At 39.1% G+C, this 27574-nt stretch overlaps 2 protein-coding genes across 3 annotated transcripts in view; one reads left to right on the forward strand and one right to left on the reverse strand.

Moving 5' to 3' along the window:
- Positions 1-3795: 3795 nt before the first annotated feature.
- On the forward strand, positions 3796-5066 carry LOC105228211 (putative gustatory receptor 36b). The gene is made up of 2 exons (XM_011207928.2): positions 3796-4848; positions 4911-5066. The coding sequence occupies exons 1-2, from the start codon at positions 3796-3798 to the stop codon at positions 5064-5066; spliced, it is 1209 nt and encodes a 402-aa protein (XP_011206230.2).
- Positions 5067-9435: 4369 nt separating this feature from the next.
- LOC105228106 (neuropeptide CCHamide-2 receptor) overlaps positions 9436-27574 on the reverse strand; it is a 53269-nt gene continuing 35130 nt past the window's right edge. For both annotated transcript variants that reach the window (XM_011207744.4, XM_049453943.1), the window contains exons 2-7: positions 20237-20944; positions 17517-17736; positions 17195-17382; positions 14858-15051; positions 13893-14013; positions 9436-12874 (exon numbers count right to left, since the gene is read on the reverse strand). In XM_011207744.4, the coding sequence (XP_011206046.2) occupies positions 12502-12874; positions 13893-14013; positions 14858-15051; positions 17195-17382; positions 17517-17736; positions 20237-20607 (1467 nt within the window). In that variant the 5' untranslated portion in view covers positions 20608-20944 and the 3' untranslated portion in view covers positions 9436-12501. The remainder of the gene's footprint in view (positions 12875-13892; positions 14014-14857; positions 15052-17194; positions 17383-17516; positions 17737-20236; positions 20945-27574) is intronic.

Genomic DNA, 27574 nt, shown 5'->3' on the forward strand with positions numbered 1-27574 from the left:
TCACTCACATACACACACACGACCCCCTAGGCCTCTCTAAGCTAATAATTTAAGCAAATGTGGACGCAAATGCATAGTTGAATTTAACAAATCGCCAAACATTTCACATAAATAACAACTCTTGTGTGGTTGCCATAGTTGTGCGGAAAATATGCGAAATTATGCTAAGGAGGAAATTCGTAAACAAATGAGCGCATAAAGGCTGAGTGTACATTTGCGCCAAAGAGAATTTCTATCACACATTTTGCATATTTGCGGATACCTGAAGCTTTTGTTCTACATACTGGTTGTTTTTCGGCAATTTTAGACACGTGCAAACAACAAAAAAAAATGAGAAACTGCCACCAAGGCAGTGTATTTTCGGAATGAGCCGGTGCATGAAGCACACACCATTTCTATGTGTCCATATTTGGAATTAACACACAATACAAATATGGAGCATACTCTTTTGCCTTTTACTTGAAAAGCTGCAGCTTTTGCGCAAATCTAATTAACGCATAACACAATAATGTTTCCAAACAATCACAATTAACGAAATCAGCGCTGAGTTCAATAGCAAATAATAAGTTCAAAAGGAACAGATGGAAGAGATGATTTCGATTTTTGAAGCACATCAACTGGACAGCCGCCAGCCCAACATGTCTAATTTATGGAGCAGCCGACAGCGACCGAGTACGAAATCTTTAAGTACACGCCAGCTAGCGTCCAAGCATATTTATGTGCAAGTGTACTTATAGCACGCCGAGTGCCGCAATCCCTTGAAAATGTAGCGGCATTGACAAATCGTTCCCCCGCGCTGGAAAATGAAGCCTCACCAGTAAAACACAACGCGAAAATTACTAAGAAACCTCGCGCTAATCAAAAGCCGCCGGCGCGCATTTAGCAAATCTACCAACTGAGCGTGTACCAGCACGGCTAAGCAACACGCCGCTTCCCAACAACTCAACGGTACGCCATCACTCATTCCGGACATGAGCAGTCGCACAAATTAGACAAACGACCGGTAGGCACTGTCGGCTATCAACGAATGCCGCAGTTACTGTTGTTAATTGATTGCTTGCCGAGATTGTGTGCATCGCTAAGTATGTGTGTGTGTGTGTGTGTGTGTGTATGGTTAGCTGTGATGAGGCTTCCCTTGAAATACTTGCTTTCTTCGGAATCTTACTAAATGTTTGGCTTATGGCGCGAAATGCCGCCGACCATTGTGCTGCCGCGACGTAAGCAGATAAAGTGGCGGAGCTGTGAAAACGTATTGCATAAACGCAGAAATTCGGGTTACACAGACATTGTATAGAAAGTAAATTAGAGCATCTGAGTAACAGTTCAAGTAATGAATTTATTATAATTTTGCGCACTTTTCCGCTGATCGTAGAGCAAGCCGGAACATGTCATTTCAATAGTTTCTCGCTTCTAAATTTTTTTACTTATCTAACGTTTTTGCAAAACAGCAACATTTGATATTTCATTGAATGAATGCCATTTTAACAGTTTACTTAAATTATTACAAAATATTAAAGAATTCCTACAAATCCACTACTATTTAGGGAATTGTATTAGGTACCTTACTTTTGCATATTTATAATGGGTTTGTCTAAAAGATTTTTTCGACAGGTTTTGGCGTATTTTTAGTTTGAACTCGGCAACAAAATGCTCGCCGCCATTGGGAAATTAGAGGTTCCTTATTTGCGTTTGAGCGATTTCGCGTGCCGAATGTTTGTCAGTTGCTGTTGGAAATAAAATGTGAAAGCGGAAACAAAACAGACGCAGTCATTGAAATACCTGCGAGCGCATTGATGTGTACTAGATACTGATACTAGTATCCAATAGTCATTCTTATTTTTATTGATTTTTTTAGATTTTTAGTGAAACTTGGCAATATTAACGCGATTTTAAGTTGAACTAAACTCTGGTCATTTAATAATAGGCAACTATTCTAAGCTTCTTTGACAAAAAGATAATCAACTCATTAGTCATCGAAGCGAATATCGCTACGCTACGCCGTCCGCCATTTTGCTTTAACTGCTCTCCCTTTTCAAAGTAACTCATATTTCAAAAGAATTTCATATACAGCATTGTTTTCCAGAAATTAAGAAGAATCAGTTTAAAGCTTTAAGCGTTTGCTTAGCTGTGTTTCAGCCAATATGGCTTAGCTCGTTAAGCGTAAAACGAGCACAGAACGCAAAATGCTTTTCTCACTTATTTATCAATCGCTGTGAAAAACGGAAACGGTCGATTAAGAGGCAGTTCCTGCCTGCAACTTTTTATACGTAGGAAATACACACATATAAGAGAACGGTTTTAAACTCTTGCGCAGCTGATTGATTACTAGAAATTTGTACGTTGCTTATCAGCTTTCAATTTCAGCTGCACTCTAATCAACAGAGTAATGTTTGACTTTTACTACCGAGAAGCAGCTTTACTAAGAAGATGAACGCAATAATTCGTGCTTTACAGCTTTCATGCCGGCACTTCTGAGACTGCTTTCATGAGTCCCGTAAATATAAGTTCCTAAATAAGCGTTTTCCCATGCAACTATAAATAGTAAGTGGCTCGTAATTACACATACGACAACGGTAAGCTAACGGAGAAATCATTCGAACTAAATACGGTTGAATACAAGTCACTTAATTAACTTCTTGGAAAGCTTAACACGAAAGTGTTCCACATGCTGTTACAAGTACGCAAATAAGCTTGCTTCTAAATAATTGGCAACAACAAGTTCCTTCGAATTCACTTTGAGTCGGAGAAGTAAATATGAACCATATAACCTAGACAAAGTTCCATATTTTTCCCTTGGCTCTTTAAGTTTTAAAACGTTGTCGTCAGTCTCTCTTAAAAAAGTTGCTGCCATGTACGTCGCTACAAAACTAATGCTTTAATGAAAAATATGAAATGTTACATAAAAATGTGTGTGATTTTGTAATCGTATCAAAAAAAAGTATACTTCACCTTTTAATTTTTTTTTATTAATATCAAACCGAGCTGCAGACATCAAAAACTGTTCACAATTGATTGTCAGTGTTTTCTAACACTGCATGGTTCAATTCAGTAAGACAATCATTCAACCGCATTCGCATTAATTTTGTAACGGCACTTTTAAGTTTCACAACAAAAGTGTTGCCCTTTCCATGAAATGTTACAACAATAATAGTTGATACAACACTTATTAAATATTGACTTCGGAAATATATAGCAAGCACAGACGTTGCTGGACGAAAGGCTCTCCGATAGACAGAGGGGAGCACAAGCAGCTATATAGACGGCTTATTTAGAAGCAACTTTGACACAAAGACCAACTTGTCAAGCAAATAAATGAACTTTTTCCAACAATTACACCACATAAGTGAAGTGCAGTGAAGTTGAAGGCAGGTTAAATAAATACATCTGTCGTCTCACAGAATGCTTCGTGTGCAAGTAAATTTTGGATTCGGATTTAGATCCAATTTATGCTTCAATCGAGTCAGATCTGCATAAAGTTTAAAACAGAACCCTTGACTAGGCTTGAACTCGCTCAGAAAGTTTCAATGACATATTTCCCTCATATTTACTGATCGTCCTATAAAGTCCTTTTTACCACCAAGGGTTAAGTATATTATCTGAATATTCGATTTAAGTACCATTGACCCGTAGTGCAAACTATCGTTCTTAGAAGGCAGTAACATCAAGATTATCATGCAAAGATAAAAATGCAATGGAGTTCATCAACAAAAGTAGATGGACATAACTTGATCTAATTGCATTAGGAATACAAATTTTTATAAATTTTATGCAATCGGCATACGGCGCTCGTCAAGCATGTACCGCATTACCTATTGGCTACTTTATGGTCACTACTGTTACTCGCTCGCTCTGGGCACATTACGTTTCCGTTATGATTTCAACAGCAACAAAGTGCACATCACACCATTCATAACATATTACAGCGCTGTTATGAATGTGCTGGCTTTAACAACATTGCCTTGGACTTACTACACAGCTGTATGCACGTTGCTGCGAAACGAGCGTGTGGGCCGCTTGCTCCTCTATGTCTTCATAGCAGCCAAAACCCTGCGTTTACTGGCTGTGGCGCTGGTCATCGTTTACAATTGGCAGCGGCGTCGTGATATCTTGAAGTTTATACGGGATATTAACCATTTGCGTTACGTTTACTTCTCACGTTTTCCAGTACCATTCGAGTGGCAACGACGCTTCGAAGTGAAGATCATAAAAAACATAATCTCTGGTGTACTCGTCGATGCCTTAAGGCTCATCACAGTAATTGGTGTGAATAAAAATCAGATGAACGTGCCCTTCATCATCAGCAACGTGTTGTTCTCTCTCATCTCCAATATTCTATATTTGAATATGAGTCACTACTATTTTGCTCTGCGAACCATTACACTCTTCGGGAATGTATTAAATCGCCAATTCGCCGATATTATTAAAGCTGCGAAATCCGTGACACATCTACGAGATCAGCAGCTCTGCCGAAAGCAATTCAAGGCGCGCTGTCTCACATTAAGCCGCGAGCTAGACGAATTGGCGTTGGTGCATATACAGCTGCAGAGCTTGGCCTTACGCATAAATGACATATTGAAATGGCAAGGTGTGGGCGTGCTGCTCAATATGTTCATTTTAAATATATCTTTAATACACACCATTTATTCGGTGTTATGGGTCGGTGAGTTCACAATAAGTCAATATGGCTGGGTGTCTGTATTGATGGGCGTCTATTATCTGGTCTACACTGTCGACATGGTGGATTTTTTGATTACGACACTCGAACACGTGGGTGTATTTCACAAGACTTCTGCACTTTTAGAGCTACATACTAACCTGCCGCAGATGGACAAGGAGTTCGAACGAAGTGTGAGTAAAGTGTTAAAATATTAACAATTGACGCTAATCTTTTCCTTTTAATTCTTCCATAGGTAGAGAGCTTTCAGCTGCAGCTGTCGATTAACGAATATCATTTGAGTTTATTGGGTTTATTCAATTTCAACAGCGAATGTGTGTTCTCAATGTTTGCTTCGGTGGTGGTTAACTCTATTTTAATAATACAATTTGACTATCAATATTTCCAGTAAACCAAAGAGAATTTAGACTTGTGGTGGACTGCTATTGCAGTCAAAGTGGATCCGGTAGTCACCAAAAGGTGGTACTTTTCAAAAGGAATTCGGCTAAGTGTGGTTAGTTAGCGCAGAAGACCAGTTTGCGAGAACTAAAATTTGCATTTTAAATATACCAAAAAAAGAAATTGACGCCGCTTTATAAAGAATTTCTGTTCAACCATCTTTTTCAGGAGTCTTCACAAATGCTTTGTATCATCTTTTGGGCAAATAACGCGAGGCTTGGCACTTTTCGCTTAACTTTCAGCGAAAGGTTTCCTATGGCACTACAAGAACTTTCATCCCCGCTTATCGAATCTTAATAAATATATGCGCCCTCGAGCTATGTGCGTGTAAATATATACTAAAGTCTAAACCAATTCGTGTTTACTCGAGCATCAAATGCAATTCACATTTTATTCGTCACTCTGGAAATTGATTTGCAGGAAGAAAATCGAAAGCAAGCAGAGAAAAGCCACCCCATTTAAGCATGCAATTCTCACTGCGGCGACTTGAAGAGGTCACTGTAGTAGGAAGAGATTTCGGTGAACTTCAGTGATGTGAAAATACATATTTACAATGGGTTAAACTCAAACTTAAAACTGGTACGGTAGCGCAGATTTCAGTAAAATCTCTGACATTCAAGACATTTTATAGCGGCCTCATGTGTGTAGGCTTATGTAGTTAGCTTAAACAGGTAACACACTGAGCAACATAATCTTTAATTTACCGATTCTACGTTAGCGTGAGAGACACGTCTGCAAATTTGTGTGCTTCCATCGTTATCACCTTGTAAACCATTTGTGTGAGGTTATGTGAGGACACGTAAAAGCAAGCAAACACATGTGAATGTGTCTAAAGGTGAACGTTGACACGTAAAGGTGGGCATACATGCGTACCTACCCTGTATACATATTCTATACAAATACAATTGGAAGAAGATGCGGCATCTGAAAACACTTGTTCAACGTCACGATACTTCAATATATTTTCTTTGCTACCGGCCTACCGGCGGGGAAAAGGAAAACAAATACGGGATTAGAAGAAAGCGACGATAAAAGGATGCAAAAGGCCTGCAGCTGTAACAATTTGATCCTTTCTGAAACTTCAAAAAGGTATAAAAATTAAGTGGAATTACAAACTCAGTTAACCTTTAATCTGTGAATTATTTCAGGGAATTATTTAATTGTTTAAGAGGAAAACGAAATAAATGACATTAGCACATTGATAAATATTCAACTAAGTGCATGTGATGTAATATATTGGAAAATTTAAACTTGAAAAAACGTTTATTAATATTATTGTTCTTGTATGCCATACATACATACATAGTTTGTAATATTACTTTTATTTCGAATTTTGCTGTTTACGTTTATTCAATTCACGGGCAATTTCAACAACGAATTCCAGTGAAACAGATAAATGAAAAATTAAAATATGAAGGTTTTGCATTTTATTTCATTTATTTGCTTATTTTCAAGTAGAGGTTAAGTCATAGAAAATATTTGTAAACCAGTCGTGTTGTTGCAATCTGCCCCCTCACAAATTTGTTATAAAGTTTCATCATTTTGGATGTCATATATACTCAGAAAGTATTGACATACGAATTTTACAGTTTTACAGTTTGTTTACAGTAACTTAAAATATTCATCTCGGTCAAAAAATGGAAAGAAAACACAATAATCTTCAGCAGAAAACATTTTTTTGCCAATTTACTTCAAGTAAATAGGAAAACTAACCACCGAAAAGGATGACTCTTCACGACGGCAATGCGAGCTCTCCCATATCAGCCGAAACAACTGCAAGCTGGACCACTTAAAACATTGATTGGATCAGTAATCCGCCCTATAGTCCTAACTTGCACTGAATGCTTTCTTTTATTCTCGTACGAAAAAAATAAACTAAGAAGTCAACTTTTGCGACAGCTGCAGAAGCGATTGATTCTTTCAGGATGCATGTTTTAAAGAAACTTCAATCAGAAGGCCGAAAACGCTTCGACAATTGATTCAACCGCATACAAAAGTGAATAGATCTTAACACTGAATATAAAAAAGGACAATAAAGCAAAAGTATAAAAGGCCGTCTACGTATGTGTATACAAGTATATGTGACTGTGTGTAAGGAAATACAAACTGCTAAGAACATATAAATGTCTGTATTTAGTTAGATTGACAGCTCTTTGGCTCTCGAATTTATTATTTCCTTAAGACACAACGTCGAGGATTAAATGACTCGCATTAATTTGTCAATGTGTATAGAACTCAGCAAGCGTATGCATGAGCATGTGTGAGTAGGCTTCAATTCTCTACAGGTAATACACGAAACCAACAGGATTCACGTCAGACGCACAACTTCGCAAATATTAAATAAAAAAGGGATAATTTTGAAAAGGCGCGAATGGGTAGATTTATGAACACTATAAGTTAGTTTTGCATTTGCTCAAGCAGCTTATAAAACACACTTGCACAGTTTTCGCTGAGTTACCAATTATTTCGGATCCTTATTGAAGAGGTCATTCCTCAAAGCTATGCTACCAAAATCCAGCAATGGCTTTTACATGGCATTAAGATGCAGGCCATCACTGACAGTGGAAAGTTAACTCCTTCGCGTTTTGTTTTCATTTCAATTTTTGTTTTTGCTTACTTTTCGCGGGTATATAACCGAAGTTACAAAGTCAAAACAATTATTTTCTTTCATTTTCAATATTTGCGAGCACTTTTCACACTTTGGCATTGTTTACAGGCGTTAATGCCGCAGACAGCACGTGCCTACCAACTTCTACGTACTGCATTACATATTGGGTCGTTCACTAAGCAATTTCCTTTTTATTTTTTTATTTTGTAAAACATTTTATGAAATTAGATATTATCCATTTTAGGCCAATATCTTTTACCATCTTTCGGAGAAGCGATTGTTTTCACGCTCATAAAATAGTTGATCCTCGTAGGCGAAAAAACTGGTCCAAGTAGGTTTTGACGTCCTGATTTGAGGTGAAAATTCTCTCATACAAATTTCATGCCATGAATGGAGTCATGTGTAGAAGTTCACGGAAATGAGGAAACCTCTCTGATTGCCATTCACTTGGGAGTGGCCAGAAACGATTCTTTTACATATGGCTCAAGCAGCTCACGACTTCCGGTCTTTGATCAAAAAACATCCGTTTGAAGGCGAGCTAAATTGAGAAAGCGAAACATTTCCTCTAAAGAGTAAACGACCATGGCTAACGCAGTAAGGATAACGATTTAAACCATGCACCTGGAGTGTCCGGTCCTATAATTGCGAAGGTGCCGCTGCCCAGCTGGTTGATGGTTGATGTCCTCGTTAGAGTGAAGGCTTACATCACCGCCGTCCAAGAAATGCGATGGACGTGACAAGGACTGAGGCGAGTAGGTCCTTGTGGCATTTACTGTAGGGGCTATATAAAGGAGAGCAAATTCGGTGTGGGATTCGTAGTGGAAGGGAGACTCCCTTGCCGAGTACTGTCATTCTCCCCAGTGGAATAACGTCTAGCCACAATCCGCTACAACATATTGCTGATTTGCGCCCACGCGCTGACGCAAGATAAGGACGATGTGACCAAAGATCGACATCGCCGGGCCCGAAATATGGTCATCTGCAGTACTAGATTCCAGCATAGAAAAGTTCATCAAGCTACCTGGCTGCCTCCGGATCAAAAAGCCACCAACCAGATCCATCATGTTGTGATAGACGGAAGACGCATCTCCAGTGTGCGTACGCTCCGAGGTCCTAACATCGACTCGGTCCACTTCTCACATTATCCTTCTGGAACACTACATCTTGTCAATTGTTCAATTCTGGCTTCTTGTTTGAGTAGATCACTCAATTTGTGCAGCTAATCACAATACACTTTAGGATTAATCGTGGTTTCGTCGGGCAAAGGCTCAAAATAAACCACTTCTTTAAAATCCTTAATCAATTTTGCCATTAACGCTCGGATAACACATCTTCTCCGTACACATCACATAATTTTCGCCTTGCTTGAACTGCATTTTTAACCTTTAAGCCGAAAATACTGTTTTCGATATTTTATCTTTTACTGGACATCAAGCTAAACACATTCCAAAAAACTTAACAGCATTTTTTTGTTTACAAACAAGCTTTACCATGTCAGCTGTTCAAATACATATCGGTAAATCGGTTGAAAGTGAAATTGGCTGCGAAAATATTCAATAAGATCAGCTGTTGTCATCAAACGAAATTACTTACTGAACGACTCAATACTTAAGACTTTGCAACCACCGTCTGTTTATGTTCACAGAAGTCACAATATTTTGCGATGAATTCAGCAGCTACGAAATTCCATTTCCAAACAATAATATTTATTTTTGTTGTCTGTCTTACATTTCTTTATTTTCGTATACATTTTACAAAATATGCAGTTTACACTTTCAATATTTAATTGCACACTGACATACATATGTATGTATGTATGTACATATTCCGTAATTAATATGCTTTTCTCAAAGGCTTAAGGATCCAATGCAGGCGTACACCGAACAAAGCTACACCAGCGCTCCAATGCGCTTTTTATTACAATAAATAAAATTTTAGTGGCATCTAACAACATCGCTGCTTACATATACATCTATATGTACTTATGTATACAGAGCTCATATATACTTATATATGAAATCCCGCGACTTAGTAACGCTCCAAGCTATCCAAAGAGTATCTGAAATGTATTTAAGTCTGAAATTAGCAAATAAATTGTAAACATATCTCAGCTACGTGCGTCCGTGAATTCCATTCGGCGCGCAAACGAAAATTAGTATCCAACTTTACTATCAACAAAACTGTTTCATTTTTTCTGCTTTCTTACATTTTTGCGCTTTTGCCGTTTGTTTACTGCTGGACAACACTATTTTGCACCAACAAAAAAAATTTTCGAAAATATTTACATATGCAACTGATTGGGCTGTGTATGTGTGTGTGAGCCTGCGTGCGTGCGTGTATGTGTGTGTGTGCGTCGACTACCTTAGTGCAAAAGGCACCTCGTATGCGTGATTGTGGGTTGAGCAGGGAAAAGCACATAAAAAACGTAATCAAATCAGCTGTGCTCATCTGCAGAGTGAAGGATAATAAAAGCACCATGTAAAAATATATTCGCTTGAGGGTCAACGAATTCAAACGAACTGTGCAAACACAGAAAATAACCAGCATTGCACTTGGTCAAATGACAATAGATAATCTCACAGCTACATATTTATGTATACGAGTATACTGCTAACAACATCGTAGCAACAAAACATGATGCTTTGTCAGCAAGGTCAAAAGCAGAAAGAAACAAAAAATAAAATGAAACTTTTCAACTGTCGCGATAAAGAGAGAACAACAAAATTTGTTAAGGCTGATGAAAATCGGTCTAAGCTTCTTGAAGCGTGGCAATCGTGGCAATCGTGGCTCATGAAATTGTTGCCTTCAGCAATTGTTGCACCTAAACTTAATGAGTCTTCTGATCCTACTGCGAATTACATGATCGAAGGCACTATTTTGTACCTAATAGTCGATTTCTACAGAAAACTTTAAGCAGCCTCTCTCCTGGTTAATTTTACGAGCAGCTTACACAAGGCTTAACAATGAGCGCGCTTTTCAATACGTGTCAGCGACGAATGACATTAGAGCATACAGCCCCTGATATTGAACGAAGCAGGAGACGAGTTCGCACATCTAACCCCTACACTCTGGCGGTCGCCTCTGCATAAACGGCTAAAAGAGTTGCCATTTTTCATCAAGCTTGGTCACAAGCACGTGCACAAGCAGGAGGCCTTAATTTCTTTTCGAGGAACTGTGAAATAATTTCCAGTCACCAACATTCTGTGCCCCGAGGTGGGTGTAGAACGAGAGCGCCATTTCATTAATCTTCCGCGTGTTTTGCAATAAATTATGGCAGATTTGCATGTAATGTGATAAACAACAATGCGCCCACCCTTCGCATTATTATACTCAACGGCTTTTTATCATTACTTACAAATGATTTAGTATATAGATGAGAAAAAAGCCTTGGCGTTTTTATGTATTCGCGTCTCTTGAGTTCATTCTTTATTTTCAGGTTACGTACATTTACTTATCTACTTACATATGTGTATTGGTATATACAAACGTGTGTGTGAGTGTGTATTCTTTACTAGCTTAAATTACTTACAAACAAGGAAGAATGTGTAGAATGGAGCGAGAATGTTGCCATATCCTCGTGACAAAAGTAAATTAAACACTTTGCTTGAGTGTAATAACCCAATAATAACACATACATATGTGTGCGAATATATATTTGTCCGCATGTGTGCGCGCGTATTTATGTGTGTGTTCATGTAGATACCCGCTCAGGATCTCAACTTCTAGTTCGGGTTGCATTTCAGTTGTGATTTGCTATTTTTATATACAGTTAACAATCGTACTCACAAGTACACATATAGGCAACTTATCAATTTATGCAAATATATACATTCACAGTTAGAGAATTAGTAATTACACACATATACAAATACTCATATACAATAACAACAACCTGATTTAATGTAAAAAGTCTTAACTCTACTTCTAGCAGCAAGTTCACAGTTAGGCGAAGTATTTTTAAGCGTGGCTCAACACGACGAGATATTTGTGTAATTTTTTATGTTTTTCCATATTCTTATATAATTACTAAACTATTTACTAAACTTTTTACTAAACTATTTGATTTACGGTTTCTTCATACAATTAAACAAAATTTCATTATACATATACATATATACATTAGGCTATTATTTGTTTATATACTGATGAGCAAAGCGGCGATATTAAAACGGCAAAAATTACATACATATGTACATATATCAGGAACACGTATACTTCATAAAAATCGCTTTTGGAAAGGCTATTAAAACGCCATACTCAACTTTTGCTCATTAGTGTATTTGCAACAAACGAACGATAGTAGCACTACCGCTTTATAATATTAACAAAAACAGTTAAATATAACATCACCATTACAGTAATGCCACTTGGAGCGTACCTCTTAGGTTTAAAACTTAGTGAAAAGCAGCGCCATGAGGCTGATTAACCCACAGCTGCACTATCCTCCTGTCCTAAGTAGTGAAGCGAGCTGATAACCCTGTCTGCTCGCCTTTTCCCGCTTTAAGTCACTAGAACGACGCTTCATTACTGCGCATTTAATTGCACGACACAATGTTATTCTTCCCCCCTACAATAACTCTAATAATGTACAACAATAACACTACACTTAACTCATTAAACTAAGTAAGATCCCATCGAGTGGCACACGTAGTACATGTGATGGCACAACGGACAGTTGTGTGCGTACGTGTTTGGGTGTGCTCTTATGATCACGAGTATTGCGCAGTGCATTACATACTTAAAGAAACTCGTCCGCTTCCAGCATCATGACAACCGTATCTCACCTCTTGTCGCCAGCGGCGTGGGTGCCGCCGCCAGCTCCGTTATTCTGCAGCGTGACGCTGTGGTGCAGCGGCATTGAGGCTTGCCGTTGAAGGTTTGTGCTGGTGCTGGACCCGCCTTCAGCGCTGCCGCCGCCTCCATTTGAGCCACCCCTGTTGCTGTTGATGTGCATCGATGCGCGGTTGTAGTTGCTGACGGTGGAGCGCCGCATCGACATGACGCTCGTGTCCATCACGCCCGTCGCTGTGGAGTGTTGGCGGATGTGCGGCTGTCGTTTAATGCACAGGCAACACAAATAGCGTTTGAAGTGCTGCCGGAACACGCCGGACACGCAATACAACGCGACAGGATTGACGCATGAGTGCAAGAAACTGCGAATAATAATAGAAATGGAATGGTGGCGATCAGCGTAGAAATTTAATTAGTGCAATGATGGTAGCTTATGTGCGCTGTGCATGAAAATTACAATTCCTACATTTCCTTAGACTTCGGCTTAGATCGCCATTCATCTCCTAATTATTTATCTCAAGCACATTACCTTTTCTCAATAAAAATGAACGAGTAGGGGCGACTACGAATGCGAATGCGATTTCCTTAGCTATTTAAATTTGTACAATTACTGAGCATACTTAAAAAATAATCCACTACTTTAATTTATTTATAATGCAATCGGTTGCCAATAAAAATTCCACGAAAAACACTGAAAGAAAACTATCCGGATTAATTGGATAAAATTGCTTCTCGCGCAATGTCTCCATTGAATCTGCATACATTAGAGCAGCAACTTATCTCCAGTGGCTTCTGAAGCAACGCGACCCTACGCTCAGCTACATACTTGTACATGACTGGTGAGGTATAGGAATGCAGCAAAGACAATGCTATCAGCAGACAAAGCATTAAAGTGGAAAAGACAGAAAGCGGAAAGATTCGAGACATGCAAATCAACGCTGGATTTGCGTTCCTCATTGTCATTTGCAGGTCTAAAAGGACGTCATATGTGCACAAAACACAATATTTTACCTTGTGCTGTATTAGAGGTAATTATTTCACACATTAAGCTCAAGTTAGCGCAACGCCAAGAGTTAAAATTTAAGACAAGCCATACAAGTAACATCTGGTCCTTAGAAACCAAATTCGATCCAACGAAAATGGCAGACATTTTATGAACTAGTCTATATAATTGTAAATCTACTACAACGTCTATACCTTGGATTTCGCCAAGACCTCGTCTTCTACCTTCTGCTTGCTGTTATATATTCGATCGCATACCCTTAGGTATTAATTGAGGTTTGCACCGCAACCCAAGCCCTATTGTGCCTATATTGTCGTATACCCATAAACCTCTAACAGTTATCTTAACCGTTACAGCACACTTTTCTCATTGCTTACCTTGCACAGAATCCTATTATGCGAACGGCATGCCAGAAGTCATCAAAGTCATCTACAGCCGTGGGATTTAAGTGGAACCACAACTCAAATACATGGTAAGGGAAGAAGCAGCCAAAGAATACTACAAAGAATGAGAAATAAAATAAACGGTTAAGCATCAACATTTTTCTTCTTCGAACTTCCAAAAATACTATATTTGTTGGTTTTTCTTCTATTAAATATTTTCAATGGCTCCCTTTCAGCTGACAACGCCTGCAGACTCGGACTAATTATGTTGACAAATCCAGCCGACAATCCAATGCAACACCATTTTATGTACGAACACTAAGCAACAAAGTGCAGAATTACAGTCAGCCAGAAAAGTTTGCTGCTCAAGGGAATCGTGGCACAACTTCTCCTAAAATTTGTACTCGTCACTCTTTCAGTAGATAAAGCGACAATAAACGAACGTTTTTGTTAATAGATGAAAATAATTATGGTAATAAAATTTAGATGCTCGAATAAGCAAAGTTCATTTTTCAAATATGTAACAATGCAACTGGCTTTAGGACGAAGGAAAAATATTGAAGAGAAAATGGCCTTTTTAAATGCGCTAGTAGTTAAATACCGCTGCATTTATTGTGTTATATTTGGTAATAAAACTTTTACGTTATACAAATCCAGCAGGAAACACATTGTCAACACAAAATGTCCCATTCGCTAGCTACCTCCCTTACACCCTTGCCTCCTGAGGCACGTTTGTGTACAGGCGCAAATTTAATTAAGCATTTCTGCAGTTGTGTCATCCCACGACTATTCTCCAAACACTCAGCATATCAATATTACACAGCATATTGCTAAACTGTTTCCAAGCGCACACACAGCCGCTCGCCCACTGGCCACACCCATACCCATTTACCTCCTTGCTATTATTGCATTTGTAGAACGATTGCACATTATTTGATTTAGTTCGTATGTCAACTTACTCACAACAAAGGACACCACCATTCGCGCCACGTAACGACGCGCTCGCGCCTGCGACCGACTTTGCATGCCCAACGCTTCGCCGGGCATTTCGCGTGCACTCGTGCGCAAACGTTTGGCCATGAGGATGTACAGGGCGCCGATGATGAACAGCGGCAGCAAATAATAAATGATCGCCTTACTGATCACAGTGTATCTGTAATAGAATGAGAAGAAAAGAAAAGTAAAAAAGTTGACAGATAATATATAATAGCTAAGAAGAATCTAACTCCCTGACTTATACTTAATACAACACATACTTGTTCTCAATTTTCCTCAATAAATGTAAACTTTAAAATCTGAACGCCAGTGTAAGACATTGCTAGAAGGAGTTATTTAAGCGGACATTGGTAAATGAAGCAATTGTTGCTGACATTGAATATGTAGATCGAAAAGTTTCCGGGCTCCTGTTTGGCAATTATTACTAGCAGTAATATATTAGGTTGTCAAATATCTCCCTTCCGCCTTTTTGTCTTTTGAATTACGCAGCTATGTGTAAGGCGCTACAGAGCTCGTATCTGGCAAAACTATACATACATCTTTCAAAGATCTTGACATAACCACAGAACGACGCTATGCATGATTAGTTTGGATATTACGTTCAACAGTTATAGACGTGTAAATATGGAGTTCACTAACGCCGAAAATCACGCTATTTTAAAGTTTTCCTTCGTTAAAGGCGAATCCGCTAAAGACACGTTCCGTGAGATTAATGGTGTTTTTGGGGGATAGTATTCTATCACTTCGAACTGCGGACGAATAGTTTCGACGATTCAGAGCGGGTGAAAACGACACCATGGATAAGCCACCCGGCGGAAGACCTGTGACGAAGAATATCAAATCATGGAAAATAATGTGTTAGACCGGCATATGGCTTCTCGTGACATCGCCCGAAGATGAGAGTTAATCACCAAACCATTTTAAACCATCCGCAGAAGGCTGGATACACAAAAAAGCTTGATGTTTGGGTGCCGCATGATTTGACGCAAAAAAGCCCTCTGGACCGAATCAACGCCTGCGATATGCTGCTAAAACGGAACGAACTCGACCCATTTTTGAAGCGGATGGTGACTGACGACGAAAAATGGATCGACAATATCAAGAGAAAATGGTCGTGATCGAAGGCCGGTGAATCGTCCCAAACAGTGGTCAAGCCGAGATTGAAGACCAGGAAGGGTTTTGCTGTGTGTTTGGTGGGATTGGAAGGGAATCATCCACTATGAGCTGCTCCTATATGGCCAAACGCTTAATTCTACCATCTACTGCGAACGACTGGACCGCTTGAAACAGGCGATCGACCTGAAGCATCCAGGAAGGGTGCAGTGTTCCACCAGGACAACGCCAGACCACACATTTCGTTGATGACTCGTTAGAAGCTACGGGAGCTTGGATGGGAGGTTTTATCGCATCCACCATATAGCCCAAACATAGCGCCAAGTGATTACCACCTGTTCCTGTCCGCCCTTGTTGGTGTAAAGTTGAACTCAAAACAGGCTTGTGAAAAGTAGCTGTCCGAGTTCTTCGCAATTAAGGAGGGGCGCTTCTACGAGGGGGGTATTATGAAGTTGCCGTCTAGATGGAAACATATTATCGATAGAAACGTCGCATATTTGAACTGAATCCGATCTCTGTAACACCTTTTATAAAGCATTGAATAAAGAGCACAAAAGTGTACGGGAGGTATTTGACAACCTAACATTCTTTCACAAGTTTACAAGCGAAGGAAAAACAATGTAAAAGAAACCACTAATATTGAAACAAAATTTGAGTTTTCGTTATAAATGGTTATTATATCTGACAACGATTTTAAATATTTTTGATGATATAAATAAATAATTTGATTGCTGATGGCCGAAATGACTCAGGTGTGTCAAGAACAAGTCTGCACACGCTGCTTTTTTCAAACTTCTACACAAATCCGATTGCACGTCCCAAGGTAGTTTAATAGAATGAGAAACTACAAAGAAACGGAAAGGAAAATCACACTCTTGCGCAGATATGGGGACAATGTGAACTGAGTAGAATTTGTCAAGCAAACACATTCTTTTTGAAACTACTATTTTATACCCACACAGCCATAAAATGTGAATAAAACCTAATGCGCTTCAATAGTTTAGGCCAAACTTGAAGTGTGTGGCTTTTGTTTGTTATTGTATTTGCGCGTTTATACAACACAGAGAGGGCGAGAGAGCAATTTGAGCAGGGGAGAGGAAAAAATTGCAAAATATACAAATAAGTAAAATTTTTCTTGTAAAACTCCATTGTTTTCATTTTAAGGATTATGTTTCGACTAAACTCACTTGGAATAAGACTTATAATTGGGACGATAACGTCCGAACGGCGAGCAAATGACTATTGTCAAGTTCTTACTATTCTTGCTTGGCGGAATATGTATCTCTTGAAGATCGGAGACAATAAACGAAGGCGCCGCCAGCAGAATGGCCACTATCCAGATCATTGAGGCGGTGAAAACGGTCAAAGGCCTTGTCTGCAAAAGAAAAGCAAACAAAAATGTAAATAAGAATAAATGTAATACCACCATATAAATGCAAAGTAAAGATGCGAAACTCAGCTCGCACTATTCATGAGCAGCATTTGCTAGCAATCCACAGTGGCACTCACCTGCAGTTTGCGCAATGGATTCACAATGGCGAAATAGCGTTCGCCAGACAGGGCGGTCAGTGTAAATATCGAAACGCCAATGGAAATGTCTTTGAAGGACTCGCTGATGCGACACATCTCGGCGCCGAAGTTCCAACTCTCCTGTGTGTAGACGATGGAGGCCAATGGCACACAAATGGTAATGACCAGCAGATCGGCCAGAGCCAGCGACAGAATATAACTGCAACACATTGTAAAAGTTGAAAGAACAAGTTGATAAAAGAAAATGCAAATACAAAATTTAAGTTATACAATATTTAATTCAAAGGGCACAACAATAAATGCAAGCAAAAGTAAAACCTTTATATTTATTTAAATTTTTTATTTCTTCTCTTCTCGCTTGACAAATTGAAACTTCACTCGTATGCAAATTCTCGGCGAGCATTTTCTATATATGTGCTGGGTCCCTTGGGCATTTCCCCTTTTTGTGGATTTTCGGTTTTTTACTTCGCAACGAATATTTGGGTGTTGCATGCCACAAGGCGTATGAGCGAGAGAAGACAAAAAAATTTAAAAATACCTAAACACAAATATCACTCATACGCCCAGGCGAACCCTTTGAAATAAGCGAGTCAAAGCTAAATTGCAGCCCCAAGAGAGGCTCTGATGACACTCTCACCTACAATTAGTAGAGTGGCATTTTTAGTTCTAAATTTCTAACGCGTATAACAGATATCAAAGAACCAGAAGTACAGAAAGAGCCTCGAAATGGATGAGACGGAAACAAGAACTCTCATTTGAAAAAATGCGACACATGCATTGAAGTTCTGAAAGCGCTAAAGCGAAGGTTCTTAGCGGCTTATCAACGCACAAAATAAAGTCACAGCTCCAACAGACTGTCATTCGCTAAATTTCAGCAACAAACAGCAAACCAAATGAACTGAGGAAACAGCTATATTGGCAGCGAAGCGAGACGGCTCCCACATCAAAAAGTCACGAAACGAACGAGTAAAACCGCACACATGACTGGTCGCAGCGGCAGGCGTGTGTGACGCGATTTCGATAAGCGGCAGGCGCACACATCCAAGTGACGAAGCAGAGCAAAAACATCAACAATGAGGTAAGGCACAAAACATGCGTTCTTCACTGTAAGTGTGAGCCTACCGGTTCGGGTATACAAACTGCTGTGGACGCCAAGTGAGGAAGTAGTTGCTTTGCGGTGTTCTTTTGTGGATTTTCATTCTGGGTGCTTGCCGTTATATGTGCGCCACTGAAGCTAGAGAACGTTTTTATTTTAACGGTGTGGCTTGGCGCCCATCACAGCGATAACACTCTGAGAAATCAGAGTAGCAAATGTGTAGTTATGAATAAATGCTGCATTGCTAATGCATTAGACGACCGTATTCGCATACATAAAATCAACATAACTACGCCTGCGTTTGGCATTAAAGCAATGGCATTCGTTTTCGCAAATAACTATACACTGATGACCGCCATTTATCGAGCTCAACACACAATTTAAAGCAAATGAATAGTTAACAAGGGGCCAAAAGTGAATTGGGCTATTTTTAGCAGGAATAGCAAATTTATATCTCTGCAATTTTAGCCTTCGAAGGAGTGAAGAGTCTTGCCATCGAGAGCATTACCCCCACCAGACGGTCCTGGCAGTTCGAGCTGCCCTTGTATCGAGCTGTCAACAACAGTTATGTAATTGTGCAACCGTGAAGAATCACAGTCGGCAACTAACTTCTATGAAAGGCACTCATAGCATGAACGCAGATGTGTTGGTGTGCACTAAAATAGCCAAAGCGCATACTTGATATTCGATCTACGCTATTTGAAAGCATTAGTGTTTGACACACATAAATATGTAAGCATAAATGCATATATTTGTGTAAGAGTGCAAGCACGTATTTTGCTTTATGAACAAACAATTTTGAATTGTGGGCATTTGTGTCATATCATTTGGGTCTACGAGTGACGGGAGAGTTTGGAGATGGCGGCTCCAAAGCATTTTATTGTTGAACTTTCGATTTTGCTTTCGATTCGAATTTGAATTTGAATGAAGCCATTGCCAAGTCGGCAAATAATAAATATGAGAGAAGTTATGAGTAACAAAACTTTAGTTTGGAAGAAAGGCTAACTCTGCTAACACAGCCAAACAAGCTGTTGGAGGCATAGGTACTCGTACATATTTTCAAAGACGGAGAGCAATATAAACTGATAAAATAAGTCTCTTATATTTTACGAAATTTATGACACTTTTTCTTAACCCAGAAGCCGAAACTTCCATAAAATCTCAACTTAAATGGACATGAATCTGATTGTTTCAAATCGTCTTTTAATTACTATTTCTATTGACTCCAAGAGCCTGGTGTGCTGTTAGGTCATATGCTGTACTGAACCACTAAAATTTTTCAGAAATTGCTATTAAAGTATATTTTTAATAGTTTGGCGAACATATCATTAACGATATCTAACGAAGTAACCGATTCACTGGTTATTACTGGATACTATTGAACACTGTGGCCTGAACTCTTCACTTCAAGCAAAACTGTTGATTAGAAAAACATTTTGCCAATGCATAAATAAAATATAAGCCACCTAACACTTGGTTTCAATACCACCGCTCTGCTCAACTTAAGGAGCCCATATTTATGGCCACATAATGGCTCGCTAAATTCAGCGTCCTGGAAAAAGTACTTGCATTCGTTGCCGGCGTTTGGCTTTTAGCAACTTACGTGTTGGGAATGTTGCGCATGGAGCGATGCCGAAAAAATATTATCACCAAAGTGCCATTACCTAAAACGCCAACAATAAAGATGAGCGCAAACAGCACTGTGATAATATAGGTTTCGGGTCGTTGTGAGGGTGGCACATAATCCGTGGCGGGATCGATGTCCGCATCATCACCCCACACCGCACCCACAAACGAACTCTTGTTGCGCAGGCTTTCTTCGAGGCTGGTGCTGGCTGCCACTCTACCGATAGCAGAAGCCAAGGCTGGGCCACCGATATCGAAGTATGACGAGCGTGACGTTGTGGTTGAGATGTGCGTAGCCCACGGCAGACGGGTGACCAGCATCCCGGATGCTGGTTGTGTCCCAAACATGCTGCAGTGTAGTGGCTGACAACGGTTGGCGGTCTCGGACTGCCTTATTGAGTTACTTAGCTGTTAACGCTTTGGCTGCACAGCTCGGCTCGGCTTTGACAGATGATTTGCCGCAGAGTGATGAGCGCCGCTACTTATGTGTGTACTCGTTGGAATGTCAAATATGTTGAGTGGGTTTTGACTATGCACTGGTCGGTCGTATAATAGCGTACATTTTGGTGTTGTCTTTTCGCATTAACTTTTCGTCTTTATCTTTGTTGTTGTGGGGAATGTATGTTTGTATATAGCTATTTGGTTTGCGCCTGATAGACAGCTCACATTGCGTAGAGTTTATTCACTGCAATAAAAAAGAAGAGAAAGTTATAACTTCCGTCGGCTATTATTCGGAGAAATCTATTTTTATACATTTCTTTAGGATTTTTTTTGTATTTTTTATTATTTTTGTGTCGTTTTTGTGCTCGTAATTGTTTAGTGAAGCTTACATTAATGACCCGATTCAATGGATCAACGAAAATAAGTGGACTTCAACAAAAGCATTGATGAGTGCAACACCGCATTTATGGCGGGAGTATCTCCTAGCACATAGAAATCCTTTTACTTACTGAAATAACAATAAAAATGGCTTTTATTCTCTTACATCCACGCACATCTTGAACAGCGCAATTTCATTACTCTCACTGCGTGGTGTCACGGCTAGATTTATCTTAGCTCGAGGATAATTAGTCATGTCAACGGGAACAAAGCTCAGCGACGTTGAGCGTGCAGCTTTGGCATGCCACCGAACATTTGCTTACACCGAACGTTGTTGTTTTTTATTGTAACAGATTTCCCTCAAATCTGTCGAATTTTGTGTGTGTATTTAGAAGGCTTTGATATTTTCAGAAAACACAAATTTACACTGGAGAAATCTGCTTTCGCAAATTAAATTTAAGATTAAGCAGGGAACTTGGTAAAATATATCAGAATGCTTTAATGTTTCCCCTGTAATTCGGCTCATTTCTGTTTTCACCCCCCAACAGGTTATCCGCACATAACTCGCAGGCTAATTATATACTATACATACTATATATGTGTGTTATATGTATACTTACATATTTACGTATATGAGCATGTACATACATACATACTATGTACGTGTGTGTATGCGAGAAATACTTTTCAAGTCAAAAAGACCATACTAATTCCAATAACATTCACCACTCAAGCACATCCAACAGACACAAGAAATTTAAATTCACTTTATGAGAAGATTTGCTTTCGATCTGCCCTTGTTGTTGGCAGTATATTTGTTTTTATGTTCGAATTCTACCCTTTGTACCCTGAACAGGGTATATTAAGTTTGCCACGAAGTTTGTAACACCCAGAAGGAAACCTCAGAGACCCTATAAAGTGTATATACAAACGATTAGCGTGTTGGGCTGAGTCGATTTCGTCTGAAGTAAGTGAACTCGAACCTCAGTTTTTGAGATATCGAACTCAAATTTCGATATCAGATCAATATAGCATACCGACCGAATAAAAACAAAAACATATATAATTTTTTTATTAATGATGGGTATTCCAGCTTCAATGCAACTGAAGAAAAGGTTTTTTCTTGTTTCTGTTCCCTTTAAAGCATTTCTTTTTTACGATTTTTTCCAAGGCAATCGTCCGTGCTGTCGCAACGTTGTCGTCGTTCCGCCTTAAGCACATGCACGTCAATTAAATTAAGTTGACATTTATTCAAGAAATATATTATATAAGTGGTAGGTCGGCGCTTAACTTTAATTGCCAATTCAGCAACAATTGCGCTTCACGTTCTGCGTGTGGTTCTTGCATGCTCTTTCGTTGCGTTTTTTCATGTTCTTTCTTTTTTATTACTTGACTGCCAACATGCTAACATGCTAAGGACTGTCGTGTTATGGTAATAACTGTTGTAATTACAGCGACACTAAGTGACAGTAATGTAGCGTATCCATGAAATATCACTCATACGCTGCGTACGCCCTCGCAACGGCCACAAACGCCGCAGCAGCGTCGACTATCATGTATTGGTGTAATTAAAACGACACGTGAGCATGTGAAAGGCTAGTACGCGCCACACACACTCAAGCACAGCGAGCGCAAATGTGTGTGTGTGTAGGTGTAGGTGTAGGGACGCAAACGCTAAATTGCATAAAGGCCGCGCTACACATGCGTATAATCAACCACAACATCATATAAAATATGCCATTGCGGTTATTAATATTTCGCGCGCAATCAGAAGCCGCGTTGTAAATTTCACAATTAAATTGCCAAACTCTTTTCCAAAATCATGCATTTATTGAACTGTAAATTTAGCTGTAATTTAATTTAATTGAAAATTATTTTTATTGACCGCAGTTATGCAACATCAACAGTGCGAATTCATTTTCACAATTGTTATTTATTGGCCCTCACTGCCATGCGAGTTCCAGCGAAATAATTTTATTCCGGAAAACTAGCTCATTTCTATCATTACAAGCACTTATAGGTAGCTTGACGTCGATGTAAATGCCGCTAAACTTTCGCAAATTCAATGGTAAATATTAGCGAAATTTTCCATATAAAAAAAAATAAATTTCAAGTATCAATTTAGAAGAGCAGCAAACGTTGCAATTTGTATACCTAACATATCCTTTGTGAAAAGTTTAAGCTAGCAGTTCACATAAGCTCTTCAAAACTACGCAAATCGGTTTTACATATGGTAACAATAGCAACACAGAAGCTCCGTTGTTTGCTCGGCACATAGTGAAGTAATATGAACGAGCTAAGCATCCAAGGAACTAAAGACGGCATATTTAATAACATTCCATTAATTATTAATATCCTTGTGCTGCTATGTCGATGTTAGCAGAGCAAACATTATCTCACAAACAATTCAGAAAGCGAAACATATGATATGCATAGTACACATATTATGTAATGTATTACATACGTATAGGCAACATTCTATAGCTCGAAGGCATACACTAAGGCTGTAGTCAGAGTGGAAGCGAGAAGTGATACGAAGACTGAAGCGGCCAGAGTTTAAGCGAAGACCGATGCTATAGGAAATCAGGGTGAAAGCGGGAAGGTAAGTAAAGTGTTTTATATTTCGAAGGATGTAGTTAACATGTCTAGGAATACAGAGTTTGTCCGGAAAGTAATAGGACAGATTTTCTTCCCCCGCGACTGTACTTCGAAGTGTATGCGCACCGACTGGATTCGGTACAGGGCTTTCCTAGCTAACGAACGAACGGCTGGTCTGTTATCTCCGATTACCTGGAGAGTCGGGATAAACATTTTCGAACGACATGTTTCTGTGAGTAGTGAAAGCGGAAAATGCAGCATTCGTTTGAGCAGAGGTACGCGATTAAATTCTGTGTGAAACTCGCTAAATCTACGACAGAGACGTTTGATATAATCCAGTAGGCTTACTTATATGTTGCTTTAGCACAAGTCATGGATCTTTTAGTATGATCCCGAGACAAAGAGACAATCTTCCGAGTGGCCGGCGTCTCCTCGCCCAAAAAAGGCAAGGGATTGAGCAAATCGAAAGTGAAAACGATGCTCATTGTCTTTTCTGACATCAAAGTCATCATCCACCATGAATTTGTTCTTAGTGGACAAACCGTCAATGCCAAGTTTTACGTGGAAGTCCTCAAGAGACTGAAACGAAGGGGCAATCGGGTCCGACAAGACATCGCTTCCGATTGGAAATTGCACCACGACAACGCCCCGGCTCACACCGCTACCTAACCAAGGCCAGCAAATCCAACACTTTCGCAGCCGCCGATGAAAGACAAGCATTTCGAGACGACAGAGGGGTTCCAAGCGGCATGCATCTCGGCCCTCAACGATATTCCGAAGAATGCCTTACGTGCGGCTTCAATGGTTTCAAATAGCGCTGGCAGCGCTGAGTTGACGCAGAAGGAGCCTATTTTGAAACTTTTTAAAGAATTGTTACGATTGGTTCAATAAATTTTTTTAATTCTGCTCTTATTAGATTTCGTACAAAACCCTATAAGAAGACACTTGCAGCAATTTACAGTTAGAATTAGCGCCATCTTATAGCATCACTTTTCGCTTCCACTCTGACATTAACCTAACCATATTTCCCGAAGATACGCACACACACTCGCACATCGATTTGCCGTAAACTTTGTTCGGCTTTAATATTGCTGCTCATATCACTGCCTACCATAAGTGTGTGTGGCACACATGCACATCCACATCAGACACACCGTTGAATTGTTGTCAACAAAAGTTTAAACTCACATAACTTTCTAGCAACACCTCTCATGGAACCCAAACACACACTCACACACCTCTCTCCCCACTGCCGACCATACTAACATTTCGGCAATCAATGATGTGTGCAAATGAGTTTCGGCAAGTCTGTAAAGTTATGCCAATGCCGCAAGACACTCAGGCAACAACAATAACAACAATTCACAGCAAATAAAAATCACTAAGTGCTGAACTAATCGATTTATTTACTTGCTTCTAAGTCATTGTATGGGATTGAGTTGATTGCGGCCCTTACGCAATTCATAAAAGGGGAATATTGGAAATTTATGCCATTAAAATAGGCTTTCAGCAAGTGAGGTTATGTCATTTAGGACAGGCTATTGATATTACATAGACTAACATAGTTGTAAAGTTGATAAATTTTATAAAATGATAAACTACTTGAAAATGCTTCCGACTATCCAATGCATTAAAATATTTGGAATTGGAATGGCTCAGAGTGCCGTTAAACAGAGGCAAGTCACACTTACAAAACTGTGTAGTAAATGTTATAGCTGTTCTTGTAGAGAGGTGTTTGGTATGAGCGCATTTGGTTCGCATACCCTTTCGCAAATGTCGCCAAACGGAAACCAACACAATACATGGCAATGTGTGGCAAATAATGTGGTTTCCCATATAAGCGACTTACGTGGCGGAACAAAAACCATTCACTGTCAAGTTGTCATTTTCACTTAATTTTTATTTTCACAGCAAATGCATGTGTGCTCATAAGCCACTTTGAAATGTCTGTCAAGTGCAAAAGCGCAAATGGAATATTAGAACGTTTCTGGTTCTGATTCTGATTCAACACAAAAAGCGTACGGACGTAACGCATTGCCAGTGCCAGCGCCACGTAGACACCAAAACTCTGCCATAACAAATGCTGACCATGTGGTCCAACAGCGTCCGCACGTAATTTCCGCACACTCGCGCACACACACACGTGCAGAAGCTTATACATATGTATCATAATGGTATATAGATCAGATGTAATTGTTTTCCTCACTTTATTTAGCACTTTAACAACTTTCATTATTCCTCAGTGATGGCGACGGCCAGTGTGCATTGATTTGGGTATTAAACGTGTCTGCAGACAGGCTCGACACAACTTTCAATTCCCAATACATTTGTAGGTCTACAGTGTGTCTGCCCCAAGTGTTACTTTGGAGCATCAAAGTGGTTAGCGCACCCAAAAAATCTCGCTGAAATATGTATGTAAGCCACAAACGAACCGCAATCACAAATGGGAGAATGAAGATTGAGATTTTAATTAGTGAAATTGGTTTGGCGGCGGAGTATGCGTGGACAACGTGATTTGGCCAACAGCTTATGTAGCTATTGGGGTTTTGCGGTGGCATGCATTGGTGGTCAATACGGTTGATGTGACTAGTTAATATGCAAATTTAAGCAAAATAAGTTTCATTAATTTTCAAAGTATATAGAAATGAAGGGTTTCAATTCGCATACTCATTTTCATCCAACAATTACAAGGTATAATATCTTAATTAAGAGTCCAGGGAAGCTGATGAAGCCCTTTTTATGCAGAATATTCTTCGAGCTCATGGATCAAAAGACATTGACAACATAATCAAACTTCAACTTATTTTTTTATATTTATAATAAAGTTTAATGAACCAAATAAGTACCATTTTGGTAGACCACTTTTTGCCATTTTTCCACTAGAGACATTACACTGATGGAAGTGTAAAACTTTTCTGGTTTCTCGGCAGAAAACTGCGACAAGTAATTTTCATAGGTTTCTCTTGAAGCCAACTTTACTCCATTAAGGGAGTTCTGTATTGACCGAAACAAATGGTAATCCAATAATGCAAGGTCAGTCCTATATGGTGGATGCATCAAAACTTCTCAGCCAATATTTTCCATTTATTGCCGAGTCATCAAAGATGTGTTGTCTAGCGTTGTCCTGATAACAGACAAAGCCTTTTCTTTTGATCAGTTCTGACCTTTTTTTTCGATTGCTTGCTTCAATCTCATAAGTTGTTGACAGTAAAATGTAGAATTAATCGTTCAACAAGGCTGCAGCTTATAGTGAATGATTCCTTTCCAATATTTTTCAGAATTTCATCGACTTTTTCAACGATAGGTCGAACAGAAATTTCCAGAATGGAAGCGAGCGCACCATTCTTATGCTACACGAGCTGATATAGCATCGTCTCCGTAAACTTCACAAATTTCATTAGTCTCTTCGTGGCATTCTTTTTTTTATAGAAAAATTTCAAAATATAGCGAATTTCTTCTTTATTTTCACTCATTTTTGATCAGCCGTTACTTTTTTTCAACTTCCCCGAATTTAATTTCTTTTTTGATTAAATGAAGCCTATAATCTCGCATTTCCAACACTATATGGTTGGAAACACGACACAATGTGGTTGGTAGCACTGGAGATATACGACTGCAACATCTAGTGACAAAATACGAAAAGACTTTTTCGACTACCCAATATATGTAATATTCAGAATTCACTATGAAATCGACTGTTCACAAAATAAAATTCTATTAATATTTTAATTAATCCAATAACAGCAAAATATTTTAAATTTTTTATTTTGAATATTTCGCCCAGTCAAACGGTCTCTGGCTCGAATGCAATATAAATTGAAAGCCTTCTTTTTTAAAAAGGAATGCGATGTTCTTTTCATAAATAAGTAGTTTTTATAAAGAAATTTAAGTATATTTA

This window comes from Bactrocera dorsalis, chromosome 3 (genome assembly GCF_023373825.1).
Source record: "Bactrocera dorsalis isolate Fly_Bdor chromosome 3, ASM2337382v1, whole genome shotgun sequence".
NCBI classification, from domain to species: domain Eukaryota; kingdom Metazoa; phylum Arthropoda; class Insecta; order Diptera; family Tephritidae; genus Bactrocera; species Bactrocera dorsalis.

Coding starts and splice junctions, on each gene's coding strand:
- LOC105228211 (XM_011207928.2), top strand. CDS start 3,796: ATGTACCGCATTACCTATTGGCTACTTTATGGTCACTACTGTTACTCG. Junction 4,849..4,910: donor ACAAGGAGTTCGAACGAAGT/GTGAGTAAAGTG, acceptor ATTCTTCCATAG/GTAGAGAGCTTTCAGCTGCA.